The 21,074-nt window shown below is 42.5% G+C and overlaps 1 protein-coding gene across 1 annotated transcript; it reads left to right on the top strand.

Annotated features, from left to right (window-relative positions):
- Window positions 1–1,300: 1,300 nt before the first annotated feature.
- Window positions 1,301–11,800, top strand: LOC133364582 (14 kDa phosphohistidine phosphatase-like). Its single transcript, XM_061585498.1, has 3 exons — window positions 1,301–1,612; window positions 2,804–2,928; window positions 11,490–11,800. The coding sequence occupies exons 1-3, from the start codon at window positions 1,465–1,467 to the stop codon at window positions 11,580–11,582; spliced, it is 366 nt and encodes a 121-aa protein (XP_061441482.1). The 5' UTR covers window positions 1,301–1,464; the 3' UTR covers window positions 11,583–11,800.
- The last annotated feature ends 9,274 nt before the right edge of the window (window positions 11,801–21,074 follow it).

Here is a 21,074-nt window from a genome sequence, read left to right as displayed (position 1 = left end):
TGAACCAACTTAGGAGAGGATTCTTTAGCCACTGCTGAAATTGACTTAAAGGGTGCCTTCCTCTGAAGCCACCCAAAAAGAATCTGAGATTTCTGTGCCCAGGTCTCCCTCCCAAGCAGTCTTGTGGTCCATAAAGGGCACCTAGTAACATATTGTACAGCACTGATATCAAGCCCTTTCTGCAGCCAGTGTTTAACAGACATTCATTTTGAACCTGTGAGTACCAGATTGTCTCTTCAGATGCCTAGCAAAGCTACCACTTTGCATCACCTGGAGCCAAGCAATCCCAAGCAATAGTAAGCCGTCTATTGTAAGGCAGAAGCACACCATTTCAAACAAGTTTCTGATCCTGACTATTCCATTTTCTTCCCAGTGCTCACTATTCTTCGGTGTGGCCGAGGAGGGGAGGAGCGAACAGTACTCCCATCTGTCACCATCAGGCAATACCCACTAGGGTGACTATACAGAAACATTGTGGGGCATTCCAATAGAAAGCCGGCATGGTGTAAATACATAGAATCATATTTGAAAACTGCAAGAAAACTTGCAAAACCCACACAAAACAGCTTGTGTCTGAATACACCCATAATAGTGCAAAACTTTCAAAATAATGGAAATATACAAGCCTCCAATTTATCTGTGGTTATTTGTGGTCTTAACTAGAGGCCCATATTCAAATCCCTTAACATTTACTGGATAACCCTCACTACTCATTCAGCCAGCCTGTGTCTCAGGATTAGTATGGAAATATTGTTTAACAGTGCAGTCTTATGCATTCTTATTCTGAAGAAAGTTCTACTGAATAATGTATTCCCAGGTAAGTGTATACAGGAGTGCTGCAATCCTGTACACACTTTTCTGGCAGTAAGCCCCATAGAACTCAATAGTACTTATTCTGAGCTGATATGTATAGTACTGCATTCTTAGAAAGCTGTCCTGATAATTGTTGTAGAGAATGTCTTGGATTTAGACTAGAAAATTCCAAATTCAAATCCCTGTTCAGCTATAAATCAAATTGCAATCACTGAAACCAAAAATTGAAATCAGGGGGACTTTTAGAGGTGCTTAACAGTTCGCCCGAAGTAAGTCCTGTTCAGTTCAATGAGATTTACTCCCAGGTAAATGTGTACAGGATCAGAGGCTGGGCTTAGATGTCAGAATAAAGCAGATAAACTCTTGCGTGAACTAACACACATTTCTACAGTGCTTGAGGATTTCTCCGCCCCCTCCTTCACCTCCCCCTTCCTACGATCCAATCAGCGACTCGCGCCTGAGAAGTATGAGCCAATGAGCCTTTGTTTTCTCTATGCTCCCCCTTTTTCGGTTCTGAAGCGCAAAGTGCACGCCGCGAGAGAGAAGGGGGGCGGCGGAGGGGCTTCTTTGCCGCGGCCGTCGTACTCCTGAGCCGCCATTCCTTTCCGTGGGCTTTTTCGGCCTCTCCTTTCTCTTCGACGACGCTGGGTTATGACGGCGGCAGGAGGGCGGCTGAGCTCGGTGGCCGAGGTGGAGATAGACCCCGACGGCAGTTTCAAATACATTCTAGTGCGGGTGCAGTTTGGTGCTGACGAATGCCGCAATATCGTGAGGGGCACCGCAGCCGCCGAGTTCCACAGTGAGTATCGGGGCGGGTCTACCACCCCCTTAGGAATGCAAACGTGTGAATAAAGTCTGCATATCGCTTAGGGCTTTTGTTTTGTTGCTCTGGCCTTCTTGTGGGAAGGGCTACAAGGAACCTAATTAACTTCCGTTTGCTGAAGATTTGTGTTATAGTCAGAACTGGTTGACATGATTGGGATAATTCCATTATAGTGTCCAGGGCACTACAATTGCTAGAAAATGAGTATTTCAAGGGGTGGAGAGGAGAGAGATCGCGCTTACCCTGAAATAAATAAGTTGAAATATGATACACGTGTAGGCCCAGTTGTTTGAAGAGTTTAAAACCAGGTCATATGTATGGCTCATGCGCAGAAGAGGAATATGAAGTGCATCCCCCCCAAATAGTGCAGATAAAAAGTTTGAAAACGCTGACCTAGAGGAAGGTGTAAGGTTCTTATAAGAGCGTGTGTGTGTGTGTTAAAGATGACTGATCCCCCCCCCGATATTTTTCCTTCTTTTGAGCCAGCCTGAATACAGTTATTTTGGTGCCCAGAACATTAGATACAACAGCCGTTGGCATCCCTTTTAAAAATATTTGTCTACTTATACTTGCACATTCCTAAGGATGTCAAGAGTTCTTCAAAAGTAGGTATGGGTCAGGAGATACAACCTGAAAGGTTTGCCTGTTGATACAGGGTAATCTTTGAATATACTGGATCTTAGAAGAATCATAAGGCCATGCAGTCCAACCCCCTGCTCAATGCAAGACCGGTATGTAAAACCTGATATTTGACTTTCTGGTAAAATCCACTGGTTGTAAAAGCAGGTAATACTGTGAATGTTTCTGTTCATCTGTTGTGCACTATTACAGGATTGTCCCCTTTTTAGCATCATATATCTGTTTTGTATGTTTCACAAGAATGAAAGGGTGCTTCCAGATATAAGCTTAATACTGTAGATGGGTCATTGAGATGTCACAAACGGGTCATAGGCAACAGATTTTGTTTAACTTAACTGAATTTTCTCCAGAAACTGTTAATCTGGATTAATTTTTTTGGGGGGGGTGGGATATTGGCTAGTATTTTGATGACATTGAGAGTGAGGTATTTTGCAAAAAAACTTGCCTGCATGAAAAGCACTGATCCCACATTAAATGTCCATCTATATTACTGTTTTGCAGATCACAATAACTATTACTGTTTTGCAGATCACATATTTGATAAGGTAAATCCTGAAATGGAAAAGCTTGGTTTTGTGTGCAAGTGTCTTGGAGGAGGCAAAATTGAGCACAATAGCAAAGACAGGAAAATCCGAGTATTTGGTCTTTCTACAGTAAGTGTTGTGTACATCTGATGTCTAAATACGACAAATTAGTGTGCAAAAAATGTTAGCAAATGTATAATGTTACAAAAACATCTTTTATATTTTTCTCTTGTGAGAAGGAACAGGCACAGATTGGGGAAGCAGGCTTCTGTGTGCTTTATTTATTTATTTAGTTGCCTCATACCCAGTGGTCTCTAGGCAACTTGTAATACATTTTAAAAACATAAAAATATACAAAAATTTAAAACCCAAACAAAAAGGACTGAGACAGCATACCAAAGGCCTGAGTGAAAAGGAAGGTCTTTGCATGGCTCTTAAAGGTAGATAGAGAAGGTGCCAGGCGTGCCTTCCTGGGGAAAGCATTTCACAGCTAGGGGGCCACCACTGAAAAGGCCCGGTCTTGTGTTGTCACCCACCGAGCCTCCTGTGGAGGGGGCACATGAAGAAGGGCTTCAGGTGACAATCCTACAAATTATATATAATTTTCATAAAACTTGAATATTTGTTAGTATTGAGCATATTAATCATTGCATAATCCATTAAGAAATCTACTTTTACACACAGAACAAAGAATTTCTTTACTAACACTTGTAGTCTTTTAAAGTGTTCTGAATAAAGTTTTAAATTCTTCAAAACAATTTTATTCTTCATAGAATTATATAATTTAAAAGCAAGTTGGCACAAAACTCAGGGCAAAGCTACTAAAATGATCCATGAGGGAAGGGCCACAGAATCAGACCATCACTGGTTGAAGTATGATTTGCCGAAGTCCAGCATTTACAAATTGTATTGGATATTCACTAATAGGCAAAAAACCTTGTGGTTTAAGAACATACCTATAGCCAAGAGATATTTCTGTCAAACTTTAAAAAGCAGGAAAATTGCACAGCTATAGTGAATGCACCAGGGGAGCAGGAGACCTGACCTCCTCTCTGAGATATTGTACTGCCCTATAAATTTGTCAAAATGCAAACACAATTTGGGTTGGTCTTTTACAGTCCAATCCACTTGCTGTGTAGCTTGGAAGAATTTGGTAATGTGCCTCTGCTTTTTAATCTGGGAGGTAAGAAATGGGATCCTGTGCAAGTTTGCTGTGAGTAGATCGATCATTTGCATGCTGATTGAGTTCAGTGGGATTTACTCCCCTGCGATCATACTTAGGATAGGTGAAACTGACCACGGGATGGGGAGGGGAGGAGGAGGGAGGGGAGGAAATGCAGAGAGGAGGACTAGGATGGGAGCAGGCAGGAGGGGGAGGGGAGGAAGACGGACAGGTTTGATCATTTGCATGTTTACTGAATTCAATGCGATTTACTCCCATGCAACCATGCTTAGGATAAGTAAAAGTAACCAGGGGGGGGAGGGAGGGCTGGAGTGGGCAGGGGAGGAGGAAGAGGGGAGGGGAGGAGGAAGGGAGAGGAGAGGGGAGGGAGGGAAAAAGCAGGTGTGATCATTTGCATGCTTATTGAGTTCAATGGGATTTACTCCTATGCAGTGATGGTTAGGATAGGAAAAACTGACCATGGGGGAGGAGGAGGGGGAAGGGGAAGGAGCGTATTGGAGGGGGACAAAGGAAGGGGGAGGGGAGGGGAGGTTTGATCATTTGCATGCTTATAGAGTTCAGTGGCATTTACTTCCTGCAATCATGCTTAAGATAGCTAAAACTGACCATGGGGATGAGGAAGGGGAATGGGAGGAGGGGGAAAGGGAAGGAGGGGATTGGAAGTGGATGGGGATGGGTAGGGGGGAGGGAAGGGGCAAGAGGGGGGTTAGGAGAAGGGAGGGGGGGTTCGATCAGTTGCATACTTTTTGAGTTCAATGGGATTTATTTCTTTGCAATCATGTTTGGAAATGGAAATGGACTGCCTTCAAGTCAATCCCAATTTAAGTTGACCCTATGAATAGGGTTTTCATGGTAAATGGTATTCAGAGGTAGTTTTACCATTGCCTTCCTCTGAGGCTGAGAGGCAGTGACTGGCCCAAGGTCACCCAGTGTGCTTCATGGCTGTGTGGGAATTTGAACCCTTTCCAGGTTGTAGTCCAACACTGACCTGGGGGAAGGGCAGGGAGGAGATTGGTGGGTGGGCACTGGGCGGAAGGGAAGCCCCTTTCCTTTCCAAAAGGAAAACATTGTGAACAGTATCATTGCTTTTCAGTGTTTCCCCTACCTTTTTATTCTACAGCAGGCACATGTAGCCTCCCACCCACATTTAAACCAAAGCTGTCCCTGGCCACATCCATACCAGGCCTTTATTTCACTTTGGACATTCATGGCTTCTCTCAAAGAATCCTGGGAAGTGTAGTTAGTGAAGGGTGCTGAGAGTTGCTAGGAGACACCCAGTTCCCCTCACAGACTTCAATCAGAGTGGCTGACTGTTAAATCAGTCTGGCCACTGAAGCTCTTTCAGTGGAACATGAGTTTCCTCTCAACACCCTTCAGAAACTACACTTCCCAGGATTCTCTGAGGGAAGCCATGACTGTCTCAAGTGAAATCAAAGTCTGGTGTGGGTATGGCCCCCTGATTAGCCAAGCTCAGCAGCTCTGAGTCTGGCTTTTAGAACACTGACAGTTGGTTTTTACAGATCATTGGGTTCAAGCCAAAATTTCCAGGCATTTTTTAAACTTTTAAACTGCAGAAGATGAAGGTCAGAGTATGGGGCAAGGTCTTTATTAGGATTACAGGTACTCTGTGAACATGGCTGATTTTTAATGAATTTCAACAGATTATGAGAACTGTCAGAGAAAAAAGTCCAAAAGGGCTCTTGAGGTTTTTTCTCTCTTTTTACACTTTGAACTGTCTATTCTCTCTGATTGAAAATTGAGAGGGTTGTTAAGCAAGTGTTTCTGAGTTCAGGACTATTAAGTTTTGTAAGGTTTTGTTTTGAAATGAGCTTATGGGAAGCATCAGAATGGCATGGGGGTATTTTAAATTTAACATTGCGGAATGTGAAAAATCCCCGCTGGCTATAGTATACAGCCACTCTCGTGGCTGTATAATTAAAGATGGCCAATAAGGGATCCAGACCTCTCCCACCTGAGGGAGCATCTTTCTCATCAAAAATAATTTATAAATAGCTTCAAATCCCCTGCTAATTAAATTCCCCATCTCCCTCTACCTACTTGTCACACTCTCATTGCAGGACAAAACTGCCCTTAGGATCTCAAACAGAAATGCACTTCTCTTTTTTTGGCTTTTTATCAGCTGCAGCAAGGTAAAATGCCAATTCTTTCCTCAAAAGTGGCTGATTTTCTGCCTGTTGAAATACCTACATGAAGTATCACTTTGCTGCCTTAGAGGGAGGAGGTAACTACTGTCATATAGGAGCACCAGCAATGCTGTTGTGGTAGAGCTGAGGTCAGTGATAATGAGCTCCCTTATTTTCTTAGGGAACATTCTGTCCAACTGCTAGGTAAAGATATCCTATTTGGCTTCTATTGACTACCTAGCAAACCACTGAAAATTAATTTCCACCTTTGCTGAAAATAAAGACTGCCTAGTTATCTCTTGATTCCTGTTTTCTATCTACCAAGGAACCTGGGTGTTTGGCTAGGTAACACACAATTTTTGTGGTTCCAGGGAATCAGCCATTGTTACACTTCTTTATTTCCAGTAAGCCTTGGTGCAACCTTGTACCTGCATAGCACCTAATCAGCATGATTTGAATGTCTGTTGCCTCCTCCCCCATTCCATCCCAAGAAAGTGGATGGCTTTAAAAGAAGATTAGATGAATTCCTGGAGGCTAAGGCTATCACTGGTTACTAGCCATGATGGCTCTGCTCTGCCACCATAGTCAGAAGCAGTATGCTTCTGAAAACCAGTTGCCAGAAGACACAGGAGGGGAGAATGCTCTTGCACTTGTCCTACTTACGGGGTTCCCATGGGCATCTGGTTGGCCACTGTAAAAACAGGATGCTGAACCAAATGGACCACTGGTCTGATCCAGAAGGCTCTTCTTATGTTCTTAAGAATGTTACCAAATGCAGACTGCATGGCTTCAAAATGAGAGATCTTTCCCCCCCCCGCCGTTTCTCTGCTTATCATCTAGTTAAGAGTTCTGGAGAACTTGAAAGCTTGTGCACTATTCTGTCACATTTTAAATGGCCTAATAAAGGTGTTCCCTTAATATGGATTTAGGATGGTGTAAGAACTGTTCTTCTACAACAAAGGCTCTTACCATGTATGGAGCGAGAAATGCCAGATGTCCAAGCTGGATTTAGAAAAGGAAGAGGTGCCAGAGATCATATGGCAAAAATATGTTGGATAATGAAACGGACCAAAGAATTTCAGAAGAAAATCACCCTGTGCTTTATAGATGACAGCAAAGCCTTTGAGTGTGTAGATCATGAAAAACTATGGAATGCTTTAAAAGAAATGGGGGTGCCACAGCATCTGATTGTCCTGATGCGCAACCTATACTCTGGACAAGAGGCTACTGTAAGGATGGAATATGGAGAAACCGATTGGTTCCCAATAGGAAAGGGTGTGAGGCAGGGGTGTATTTTATCACCCTATTTAGTTAATCTATATGCAGAACATATACAGAAAGCGGGATTGGACCAAGATGAAGGAGGTGTGAAAATTGGAGGGAGAAATATCAATAATTTAAGATATGCAGATGATACCATACTACTAGCAGAACACAGTAATGCTTTGAAACGAGTGCTGTTGAAAGTTAAAGAGGAAAGCATAAAAAGCAGGACTACAGCTGAACATCAAGAAGACTAAAGTAATGACAACAGAAGATTTATGTAACTTTAAAGTTGACAATGAGGACATTGACCTTGTCAAGGATTAGCAGGGAGGGGCTAGCCTTTCCCAGCTCTGCCCACCGGGGTACTCGGTTCAGCATCATGGTAGATCTGAGGGTCGGGTTGCTGTGGTCTATAAGAGTTCCATCTCTCTCATCAAGCACCATGTCCATGTAACAACTGGTCTGGAATGTTTACACCTTGTGTTGGGTCAGAGGGACAGACTGGGAATCCTGTTGGTGTACCGCCCACCGTGCTGCCCAACAGCTTCCCTAACTGAGCTGATGGAAGTGGTCTCGGAGGTATTGCTGAGATCCCCCAGACTCTTAGTACTGGGGGATGTCAAGATCCATGCCGAGACTACTTTGTCTGGGGCGGCTCAGGACTTCATGGCCTCCATGACAACCATGGCGCTGTCTCAATATGTTAATGGCCCAACGCATGTGTTGGGGCATACCCTAGACCTTATTTTTGCTACGGGACATGGAGATGATGATCTGGATGTGGGGAATTTTACATCTCTTCCTTTGTCATGGACAGATCACTGCTTGTTGAAGTTCAGACTCACAGTGGCTTTTCCCCTCTGCAAGGGTGGGGGACCTATTAAATTGGTCCGCCCCCGGAGACTAATGAATCCTGAGGGTTTTCAAAGGGCTCTGGGGGATTTTCCGGCTGAAAAGACTGGCGCTCCTGTCGAAGCCCTGGTTGAACTGTGGAATACAGAGATGGCTCAGGCTGTTGACACGATTGCTCCTGTGCGCCCTCTCCTGTGTAGAGCTCATACAGCTCCTTGGTATACTCCAGAGCTGAGAGCGATGAAACAAGATAGGAGGCGGCTTGAGCGGCGGTGGAGGCGAACTCCCGACGGATGCAACTATGCACTGGTAAGTGCCTCTTCAAAACTGTACTTAGAAGCGGTGAGGGTGGCGAAAAGAAGATACTTTGCTGCCACCATTAAGTCTTCTCTTTCCCATCCAGCGGAGCTTTTTAGAGTTGTCCGAGGGCTACTTCACTCTGGCCCGAAGGACACGATAGTACCATCGGTAGCCCGCTGTAATGAGTTTGCTGGGCACTTCCAGAACAAGATCTTACGCATTCGCCGGGACTTAGACTCCCAGTTTACAGCAGTTGATCCTAAGGAGGTGTCCGGAGCACAGTCTTGTCATGTTTTGTTGGATGAATTTCAGTTGGTTCAGCTCGAGGACGTGGTCAAGGTGCTTGGACAGGTACATGCAACCACTTCTGCACAAGATCCTTGCCCCTCTTGGCTTATAAAAACTAGCAGGGATGGAACAGCTACCTGGGCCAGGGAAGTGATAAATGCCTCTGTACGAGAGGGAGTGGTATCTGGCTGTCTGAAAGAGGCAGTAGTGAGACCACTCCTGAAAAAACCTTCCTTGGACCCAGAAAATCTTGATAGTGACAGACCAGTAGCAAATGTTCCATTCCTGGGCAAGATCTTGGAACGGGTGGTTGCTAGCCAGCTCCAGGCGCTATTGGATGAAACCGATTATCTAGATCCATTTCAATCGAGTTTTAGGCCCGGTTTCGGCACTGAGACAGCCTTGGTCGCCCTGTATGATGACCTATGTCGGGAGAGAGACAGAGGGAGTGTAACTCTGTTGATTCTCCTTGATCTCTCTGCGGCTTTTGATACCATCGACCATGGTATCCTTTTGGAGAGGCTTGTGGAGTTGGGTGTTAGAGGTACTGCTTGGCAGTGGTTCCGCTCCTACTTGACGGGTCGTCTCCAGAAGGTAGTGCTTGGGGAACATTGCTCGACGCCATGAGTCCTCCAATATGGAGTCCCACAGGGGTCAGTTCTGTCCCCCATGCTTTTTAACATCTACATGAAGCCGCTTGGTGCGGTCATCAGGAGTTTTGGAGTGCGTTGTCACCAGTATGCTGATGACACACAGCTCTACTTCTCCTTTTCATCTTCTTCAGGTGAGGCTGTCAATGTGCTGAACTGTTGCCTGGCTGCGATAATGGACTGGATGAGAGCTAATAAACTGAGACTCAATCCAGACAAGACTGAGATGCTGATGGTGGGTGGTCTCTCTGATCAGATGGTGGATACTCATCCTGTTCTCGATGGGGTTACACTCCCCCTGAAAGAGCAGGTTTGTAGTCTGGGAATACTCTTAGATCCTTCTCTGTCACTCGAGGCTGAAGTAGCCTGGGTGGCACGGAATGCATTCTACCAACTTCGGTTGGTGGCCCAGCTACGTCCCTATCTGGACAGAGAAGATCTCACCTCAGTTGTTCATGCTCTGGTAACCTCTCGATTGGACTACTGCAATGCGCTCTACGTAGGGCTGCCTTTGAAGACGGTTCGGAAGCTACAGCTGGTGCAAAATGTGGCGGCCAGACTAATAACGAGGACCAGGCGGTCTGAACATATAACACCTGTTCTGGCCCGCTTGCACTGGCTACCTATATGCTTCCGGGCCAGATTCAAAGTGTTGGTTTTAACCTATAAAGCCTTATACGGCATGGGACAACAATACCTTTCGGAATGCCGCTCTCGATATGAACCTGCCCGTACACTACGCTCAACATCGAAGGCCCTCCTCCGAGTTCCAACTCATAGAGAGGCTCGGAGGATGGTAACAAGAACTAGGGCCTTCTCAGTGGTGGCCCCCGAACTGTGGAATAGTCTTCCTGAAGAAGTGCGCTTGGCGCCGACATTGTTATCCTTTCGGCGCCAAGTCAAAACCTTCCTATTTTATCAGGCATTTTAGCTTTTCTTAAACATGTTTTAATTGGTTTTAGATTGTGGATTTGCATTTATATTTTTTGTATTGTTCTGTGTGATTCTATTGTATTTATTGTAATGGTTGTACACCGCCCAGAGAGCTATGCTAGTGGGGCGGTATAAAAATTCAATAAATAAATAAAATAAATCAATCAATACCTTGGCACAGTCATTAACCAAAATGGAAACAATAGTCATGAAATTAGAAGGTGGCGAGGACTGGGGAGGGTAGCTATGAGAGAACTAGAAAAGGTCCTCAGATGCAAAGATATATCACTGAACACTAAAGTCAGCATCATTCAGACCATGGTATTTCCGATCTCTATGTACGGATGTGAAAGTTGGACAGTGAAAAAAGCGGATAAGAGAAAAACAAACTTATTTGAAATGTGGTGTTGAAGGAGAGTTTTGCAGATACCATGGACCACAAAAAAGACAAATAATTGGGTGTTAGAACAGATTAAACCAGAACTATAATTAGAAGCTAAAATGATGAAACTGAGGTTATCATACTTGGGACACATAATGAGAAGATGTGATTCACTAGAAAAGACAGTAATGCTGGGAAGAACAGAAGGGAGTAGAAAGAGAGGAAGACCAAATGAGATGGAATGATTCCATAAAGGAAGCCACAGACCTGAACTTACAGGATCTGAACAGGGTGGTTTATAACATGCTATTGGAGGTCATTGATTCATAGGGTCGCTATAAGTCGTAATCAGCTTGAAGGCACATAACAAAGAACTGTTCTAATGCTATTGCCCTTGTTCTCTTGTGTCTGGATGTTTAGAGAAATTACACTCTCATTTTCGTCTTTGTTTCCCAAACATTTCTCACTATCAGTATACAAATGAATGATCTAGCCCTTTGGGTGAAGGGTGGAGAGAAATGATCCCAATTAATACAAAGTATGGGGTGCCCTTAGGAATTCATTATGTAACTTTAAAATGGGATTGATAGTCATATGTTGTCTGCTATGATTAAATACTACTAAGAACCTTTAGCATACATACACTGTCTTTGGAAATAATAATTATATACAATCTTCGTTTATTCTTACAGGGATATGGTAAAGCTGATCATTCCGTGACTGTAGAAATACTGAAGAGAACCTATAAGGACTATGAAATTAGTTGGTCAGATGACAAGAAGTGAATTAATGCTTTGCAGTCTAAAATTTAAAGTCAGTTTGTACTTGTTCTTTTCAACGTAATGTAGACTTAATTCTGGGCTTCTACCAAAAAGTCTAATCAGTGTATTTAGCTTATGTTGGAAAAAAACCTTGAATGTGAATTTGTAGATGCATGATTCAGAAAACAGGTTTTTATAGTACTTTTGATCTTGTGTAATTCCTCTATAAACTGCATTTCAAATCTTGTGTTGAGACATTTTTTACCCACAGCCCAACCCCAAATGATGATACCAGTTTAAAAACAATTTAGAGCCTAGTCTGCTGATACCAGCAAGGTCTGTCGTTTTTCCTGTGAACACACAGGGTCGAAGGTTCTTGCTGTCTCCCTTTACTCGTATCTACTCAGAGTTCTTATATGTTGAATGTTAGTTCATCTAAGTTCATAGGTTTCCAACAGCAGTTGTCACAAGTAGATGGATTATAGAGACCCCACCCAAGAATTCTTGGGAAGTATCAGACATTTTCTAATTGGGAATCAGACTTCAGTTGGCAGAATAGTCTTCTAATATATACTATTTATTCATATCTTGCACACTACAGCTATTAAATGCATTCTAAGTGGCCTTAGCCATCATAGCAGAAACAGAAAATAAGAATACAAATCAACAGGAAAAAGGTTGTATATACTCATGTAACATCAAAGACCTTGAAGGTACAAACTTCCTTAATTAGGTTACAATATAATGAAAGCACTGAGTTAGAACTCAGTCTTGTTACAGACCCAAAGTTACAAAGTACATGGAAATGCATGTCATAATACATCTCACCCATCAGATGACATAGATTACTTACATTATTCCTGCAGTTCTTCAACCACACCTCCAGATGGAGTTGGGTCATAAGCCTAGGATAGCTTGGCTCTTTATATGTTTTCTTATCAGAGAAGAGGCGTGTTCTCATGGCTTTCTTATGTTTATCACCCTTCTCTGAAAACTCCCCGGTAAGGTTTTTTGGTGAGGTTTCTCTGGTAACCCTTAGGCACAATATCCACTTCTTTAAATTGAGTTCTGACAGCTGCCTATTACAATATCAGTGTTTACTATTCTCTCTGAGCATTTGGCTGTCTTCCCAGACATGCTGGCAGTCTGTACTGTTGCCACAGAACCATGGTAGAGAACTCGCTGTTTTCACAGGAGGGGGGCAAAGAAACCCTTTCAGATAACTTTTTGCAACTTAAGCATGTGATAAAATCAGCAAACTATAAGCAAACTAAACAATTACAGCAATTATACGCGTATTTTAAGGCCATATGGGGCTGGGCCCATTACACCACTAAATGGGAATACTGTTTCACTGGGTGAAAGATATCTTTGAATGGATTGCTTCTACTCTGTTTAGGTCTTTCATGTGAGAGGAAGCTCCTTCCAGTTGCACTCCTGCCTTTTTGCAGTGCAGGGCATTGATGGAAGTTTTTATCAGTCATCGAGCAGAAGGCAACTTTTCTTTCCCTCATCTGTCCTTGATTATATAGCCGGGAAAGAGGGGAAGAATTTTGTCTACCTGCACTATCCAAGTGGCAGCAGAGCCATCAACAGCTATGCATGTTTCCTGGACAGAGGTTAAGAACCCAACTGCACCCTGTGGTTCTTACGGAAAGGAGAAGGATCACACTGGAGGAACATCCCCTGAGCGCTAAAAACAAAGAACCTAAGAGTACATTCCATCCACCATGTGGGATAGCTAACCAGCAACCAGATCAATTTCTAACAGGTGATTTTTCATGCCATGGGGACTGTGCTGTGCAAAGTGGACATCTTGGGTCAATTATGGCAAGCTCACATCTTGAAGTGATCTACTTTAAAAGGACACAAAAACATGTAACAGGACACACCCAACCTTTCTATTTTAAGATTTATTCTAAAAATAATTTCTCTTAAGATCACAGCAATGTATTTCTAACTACTTGTTTCACTGCCCCAATACTTTTATCTGGGATAATTGTAAAAGGTGCTGTTACACTGCTTCAATGGCCTCTTGAATCTAAATTTACATTCAGTTTCTGCAGTCAGCAGATTAATATTTAATATCCCGCACCCTCAGGATGACTCAGGCAAGCAAATACTTGTTCAGTTTGAACTATGCCCCTCTTCCTTCCTGCATTAATTGCCAACAGAACTCATACCCTTTCAATGTCCTGCTTGATTACTGGAAAGAAAATGAAACCATGCTGGCTTTCTTCCAAGAAATTTGCATCCCTGAGCAAGAAATACTGTGCAAGTACTGGAAATTGTATTCAGAAAAGACAAGAGAAAGTACATCTTCACATAGTGCAAAGTTAAGCTATGGAATTCACTCTTACAAGATGTAACTTGGATGATGTTAAAAGATTAGAAAAAGTCATGGAGGATAAGGCTATCAATGGTTACTACCCATGATAACCATATTTTACTTCCATTGTCAGAGGCAGAAGACCTCTGAATACCAGTTGCTGGGAATCACAAATGGGGAAAGCGCTGTTGCACTCAGGTCCTGCTTGAAGGCTTCCCATTGGCATCTGGCTGGCCACTGGACTAGATCAGGCTGGCCACTTTGGCTTGATCTAGCAGGGCTCTTACGTTCAAAATAGGCTGAGCAGGTCTGAAAAAAATTTAATCAAGTTTTAAGGAGTCCTTAACAGAAGACATTTAACCATTATGTGCCAGCACTACATTTCTAAGAGCCTAGGCAATCAGACTTCTCCAGGCTTGAGCTATAAGCATTTACTAGAACCAATCATTCAATTTATTGTACAGTCACAGACCCAGTAAGACAAATAATCAGATAACAGAAACCAGTCTATAAAACATTTAAAATATACAATAAAATATAACTATAAATATGTCTTTAAAATGGAACTTTACAGTTTGAAAGAGGACCATCTTGCGTATTCTTTGAACTGAAAAAGGAACTTAGATACTAGCCCTGTGGTCAGCTTGTTGGTATCAGCCATACGATATTTCAAATACCAGTCCAAAGACCTACCAGAAAATTTTTTCCATAATAGGACCAAGAAATCTTGTACGGTCTTCCCTATAACAGTTACAAGCAAAAAAGGCATGAGCCAGGGATCCAATATCTGCATCACTACAGAAGCATAACCGATTTTCATAAGGCACACCTTGATAACGTCCTTCCAGTATTGTTGAAGGGAGACAATTAAATCTGGCTCTGGAAAAGGAATGTCAGCATTTGGGATGGTCAAATTATCCAGATATGTAGCATGTTTAAGGAACTCAAAGCTCAGATCTAAATACAAAGGTGAATAGGTTTTACAAGCATTTGACATAGAGTATTGAAAATCAATATCCTTAATCCATTTTTCTATAACCAATTTTACTGTCTTAAACTCTTGTGTGTAAAGAAAATCCATAGAGAAACCTAACGGATGCAGTTTAGCAAGAAAGATTTTAGACCGTGAACTAGTAAAAACATCCTACCAAAGAAGATTTAAGTAACCTAGGGAAGGGCCAGCATAAACCACTTTATAAAGGCTAGGGACCAAGCAGTACATTCAGTACATGTGAGGCCAGCCTCAACTTGGAGGTCTGCAGCAGAAACACACCTTGGCATTCTGAAAATAGATCTTAAAAAGTTGGAAAGGATACTTTCCACATTTGAATGAAATCCTTGAATCCAAATTGGAACTCCATACAACAATTGAGATAGGATCTTGGACTTAAATACCTAGATAGCAGTGGGTATATATTGGTCTCAACGTAAAAAAAATGAAGAATGGCCTTAGTGGTGTTCTGTGCTGTCTGGACGGCAGACCATACATAGGTAACCCAAGAAAGTGTGGAATAAAACATAATACCCAAATATATGAACAGCTTGAGTTGGTCTATACCAGCCTTTCCCAACTGATGTGCCTCCAGATGTTGTTGGACCACAACTCCCATCAGCCTCAGTCATTGACAATGCTGGCTGAGGCTGATGGGAGTTGTGGTCCAACAACATCTGGAGGCACACTGATTGGGAAAGGCTGGTCTATACACTGACTATCCACTTTTTCACTGATGTATGCTGAGAGAAGACCATAATTTTTGTTTTACTAAAATTAATGGTAAGTAGGCTGTCTTTGCAATAGGTCATAAAAGCATGAAGTAGGTGTTTAAGGCCTACTTTTGACAAAGACATGAGAACAGCATCATCAGCATATAACAGTAATGGGCATTTAGTCTCAGCCACTTTAGGAGGATGAAAATCTGCAGCTAAACACTCTCTGCTCAAATCGTTCAAATAAAGATTGAATAACGTGGGGGCTAGTATGCAGCCCTGCCAATCCCCTTTGGTGGCAGGAATAGATTTTGCCAAATTTCCATCTAATCCACATCTTACATGGAGCGTAGTACACTGATAGAGACATTTAATTGGTTGGCTGTGCAGTGGGACAAATGCAATCACATCTGCTGTGGCCTGCATAGGATTTGGAGTGGTCTTGGTGCCAGATCAGCTGTCCCCTCCACCCGTGGAGCATCTTGGCAGGAGGCAAGGGGTCCCTGAGATTCCCAAATTTTGACTTTTTCGACAAGCTGCTCATCCCAGGTGAGTGAGTGACGCTGGGCGACTTCAAGGCGCTCCTCAACTGGCCCAACTACAAGTTCTACTTCAAGGCTATGGATGATGATTTCAGGGAAGAATCTGATGGTTTTGGTGAGCGAATCCTTTATAACAGCTGCTCAATGTTTGAGGACTAAAATTCTTGAAGTGGCAGTACTACATTTTAAGAACAGATTATCTCCAGGCCTGTAAAGAACCTTGGTGTGTGTGTGTTTAACAATGTTAATATTTTGTTATTTAAATTTTTGTGCACTGTATTCTCTTCTGATGTGTATTTTGTATTTGAGTTTATTTTTATTTTTTTGTGAGCAGCCTTGAAGGCCTTTTGGCCAAAAGGCGACATAGAAATAGAATAAATAATAATAATAATAATAATAATTTAATGAGATAAAGCAATCTCTTATCCATAGAAGAGTGGGATAGCTTAACCCATAATTTGTCTCTCGGGATAGAGTCAAAGGCAGATTTCAGATCTATAAAGGCAACGGGCCATTTCCAAAAGAAGTCATATATTTCTCTGCTAGATGGTTTAGCACTATACAGTGGTCAATCATAGAATCATAGAATAGAAGAGTTGGAAGGGGCCTACAAGGCCATCGAGTCCAACCCCCTGCTCAATGCAGGAATCCAAATCAAAGCATTCCCGACAGATGGCTGTCCAGATGCCTCTTGAATGCCTCCAGTATCGGAGAGCCCACTACCTCTCTAGGTAATTGGTTCCATTGTTGTATGGCTCTAACAGTTAGGAAGTTTTTCCTGATGTCCAGTCGAAATCTGGCTTCCTGCAGCTTGAGCCCATTATTCCGTGTCCTGCACTCTGGGATCATCGAGAAGAGATCCCAGCCCTCCTCTATGTGGCAACCTTTCATGTATTTGAAGAGTGCTATCGTATTTTCCCTCAGTCTTCTCTTCTCCAGGCTAAACATGCCCAGTTCTTTCAGTCTCCCCCCATAGGGCTTGGTTTCCAGTCCCCTGATCATCTTTGTTGCCCTCCTCTGAACCCGTTTGTCTGCATCCTTCTTGAAGTGCGGAGACCAGAACTGGATGCAGTATTCAAGATGAGGCCTAACTAATGCTGAATAGAGGGGAACTAGTACTTCACGCGATTTGGAAACTATACCTCTATTAATGCAGCCTAATATAGCATTTGCTTTTCTTTGCAGCCACATCACACTGTTGGCTCATATTCAGCTTGTGATCAATGACAATTCCAAGATCCTTCTCACATGTCATACTGCTGAGCCAAGTATCCCCCATCTTATAACTGTGCATTTGGTTTCTTTTTCCTAGGTGTAGAACTTTGCATTTATCCCTGTTGAATTTTATTCTGTTGTTTTCAGCCCAATGCTCCAGCCTATTAAGGTCCCTTTGAATTTTGTTTCTGTCTTCCATGGTATTAGCTATGCCCCCCAATTTTGTATCATCTGCAAATTTGATAAGCATGCTTTGTACCTCCTCATCCTGTTCCTTGCCCAAAATGTTTTCATCCTCTAACCAGGAGACAAATCTTGTTTTTAAATAACTGGCATACAGCTTTCCCACTACTGACAATAAGCTTAAGTAGGTCTATAGTTTGAGGGGTTCTCTCTGTCCCATTTCTTAAAGACTGGTATCACAATGGCCTCAAGCCAAGCCAAAGGAAATTTGCCAGAATTATTAATTTTTAAATAATTAATTAATTATTAGATTTGCCAATGGGGCCCCCACCAATCTATATGAACCTTCAACATTTCGGGGGGTATAACATCAATTCCCGGCACCTTACCAGACTTAAGATGAGTAATCAGAGACTTTATCTCAGATTGTATGACAGGAGGCCAAGGTGGAAGAACATTTAGATCTATAGTGTGAAGGCTGTTCGATTGATACTTTTTTTATGTCCACGAACAATTCAGAAAAGTGATGTTCCCAACTATCAGCAGGGATATTACAACAAACTGAGCTTGAGGAATCTAAAGCATCAGTGACTAGTGACCAAAAAAGTTTTAAATTGCTATTTATAGAGGAATATCAGAGCCTTCTGCTTGTTTTGTGCTGCTTGTCCCTTTTTATTAGCTATAAGTTGTTTATACTTTTAAAATTGTATAATAGTGTTGTGAGTTTGGGGTTGGAATGGATGTTTCCTGTCGGTCCCCTTCCAGCCTCTGATTTGGAACCCCATGTGAGGGGCTGGCTGTACTGGCCAGACGAGTTTCTTTTGTTAAGCTAATAGAGTGGCCAGGTTGTTAATGGGTCTATCAGGTGCCCAGCAACTGCTGAATGGGCCAGGAAGATCCTTTTGTCATTGAAACTCTTCAGGAGAGCCTCTCCCCCCCCCCCGGTGGCTAGGAGACGTTTGTGTTTTTAGTGTGTGTAGAGTGTGTCGGAGAACGGCTGGGACTGGAGGCAGGCAGAGAGGCTGTCTCTCTGCACCATGGCTTTAGGATGCCTCCTGTAACACTGATGGAAAAGCTGGATATTGGACTGTTGATGCCTTGAACCCCTCCATCCTAAGCTCAGGTTGGAATGTGTGTAAATAAATAAACCATATTTCATAAAGACACCAGTCTCCGTTGACCTTCTTCCCAAAGGAAACCAAATCCTGGATGAGCGCAGGGACCCCTGGAACTGCTCAGAGATTGGGGAGGCATGCAACAATATTCTTGGAGTAAAACACTGGAATTTTCCTTTCTGTATTGATTATATACCGCTCTGAATTGCCTCTTAACTGCATAGCATTCCTTATCAAACCATCTAGCAGAACTCTGTTTCATTGAAGGCCTTAAAATAGATCTTTTTGACTTTAGGACCGTATTCAAGGCTGAAATCAATGATGAACACATATGTTTTTAAAATATGTGTTTTAAATTGTATATTTGTTTTAATGTTTTTGGTTGCTGTAAACTGCCCAGAGAGCTTCGGCTATGGGGCGGTATACAAGTGCAATAAAATAAATAAATAAATGAACAATCATTTAGAGCAGAGGTAACTTCAATAGCTCCTGAAATGCGAGTTTTAAAATCTTTCCCCTGAGAAGAACCAAGAAAACCGACAACGTTGTTCAAAACCTCTTCTGACCAGAAAATCCTCTTATGTCTAAGGCTAAGGGATTTATCTTGAAACTGAAATTTAGCTTCCAAATGGGCTACAACAGATAATAACAGAGTAAAACTAAGAGGTAAATGGTGACTGTCAAGCCTATCACCTACTGTAAAATTAGTAATCTAGTTAGACAAGGATTGAGAAATCAGTACATAATCAACCACACTACTTCCATTCCCAGAAATAAAAGTGAATTCTGCACAGTTGTCAAATTTTTTATGTCCATTCAAAATCAAAAGATCAAGGGGGCTCACCATTTGTGTCAGGTATACTTCACCGTAATTCACCTTAAGTTCCTTTGAACTTCCATCATATCTAAAAATATAGTTCTCAATATCTGCTGCCCCCCATACAGCAGATGAAAAAAGTATATTGTTGTTAGGGCCAATTCTTGCATTAAAGTCTCCCATTATAATTAAATAAGCTCTGGGATATGTAGATTCTAGTTCTATTATATATTTCTCCAAATAATACCAGGCCTGTTTTATACCATTCCTTGAAGGGGGGAATAAAAACATTAATCAACAAAAAGGACATAGTTCTAAACTCCAATAAGCCAGCCACTGCGATTTTTCCACACGGTCCGAGCCACTTATATTTCATTGAAGAGATATAGATATCAATATTGCCAAGCCTGCCTTAGGTCTACCTTATCCTTTACTGGACTTGGCCAATGTGTCGTTTACCAAGAACCCATTCAGGTGAATTTTTTTAGTAGACCAGGTTTCCTGGATAAAAATCACATCATAATCTCTTAAAAAGTCCAGAACCTCAGGACTACTTTGCTTAAAGGCCCATCCAGCAATGTTCCATGTGATTATTATTTTTTATTTATTTAATTTAATTTAATTTATATACCGCCCTAAGCCCGAAGGCTCTCTGGGCGGTGTACATAAAATAAAAAACAAGTACAATATATAAATACAATAAGTACAATGAATCAAAAACCAAAAACAGACAAACAATACAAGAACCAAAAAACGTCAAAATACAAAATAATGCTAAAATACTGTAAAATACACTTTAAAATGCCTGGGAGTATAAAAAGGTTTTCACCTGGTGCCGAAAAGATAGCAGCGTCGGCGCCAGGTGCACCTCATCAGGGAGACCATTCCATAGTTCAGGAGCCACAACTGAAAAGGCCCTATTTCTAGTCACCACCCTCCGAGCTTCTTGATGAGATGGAACTCGGAGGAGGGCCTTAGATGTTGAGCGCAGTGTATGGGTAGTTTCATATTGGGAGAGGCGCTCCACCAGGTATTGCGGTCCCATGCCGTGTAAGGCTTTATAGGTCAAAACCAGCACTTTGAATTTAGCCCGGAAACAAATAGGAAGCCAGTGCAGACGGGCCAGAACAGGTGTTATATGAGCGGACCTTCTGGTCCGCGTCAACAATCTGGCCGCTGCATTCTGGACTAACTGTAGTTTCCGAACTATCTTCAAGGGCAGCCCAACATAGAGCGCATTGCAGTAGTCCAATCTAGAAGTTACCAGAGCATGAACGACTGAGGCGAGGTCATCACTGTCCAGATAGGGACGTAGCTGGGCTACCAATCGAAGATGGTAAAAAGCATTCCTTGCCACTGAGGCTACCTGAGCCTCAAGAGACAGGGAAGAGTCGAGGAGAACTCCCAAGCTACGAACCTGTTCTTTCAAGGGGAGTGTAACCCCATCCAGAACAGGGTGAACATCCACCATCTGGGCAGAGAAGGCACTCACTAACAGCGTCTCGGTCTTGTCTGGATTAAGCTTCAGTCTGTTAGCTCCCATCCAATCCATTATCGCGGCCAGGCAACGGTTTAGCACGTTAACAGCCTGAGGAAGATGAAAAGGAG

This window comes from Rhineura floridana, chromosome 1 (assembly GCF_030035675.1).
Source record: "Rhineura floridana isolate rRhiFlo1 chromosome 1, rRhiFlo1.hap2, whole genome shotgun sequence".
NCBI classification, from domain to species: Eukaryota; Metazoa; Chordata; class Lepidosauria; order Squamata; family Rhineuridae; genus Rhineura; species Rhineura floridana.
This window is presented reverse-complemented; position numbering and strand designations above follow the sequence as displayed.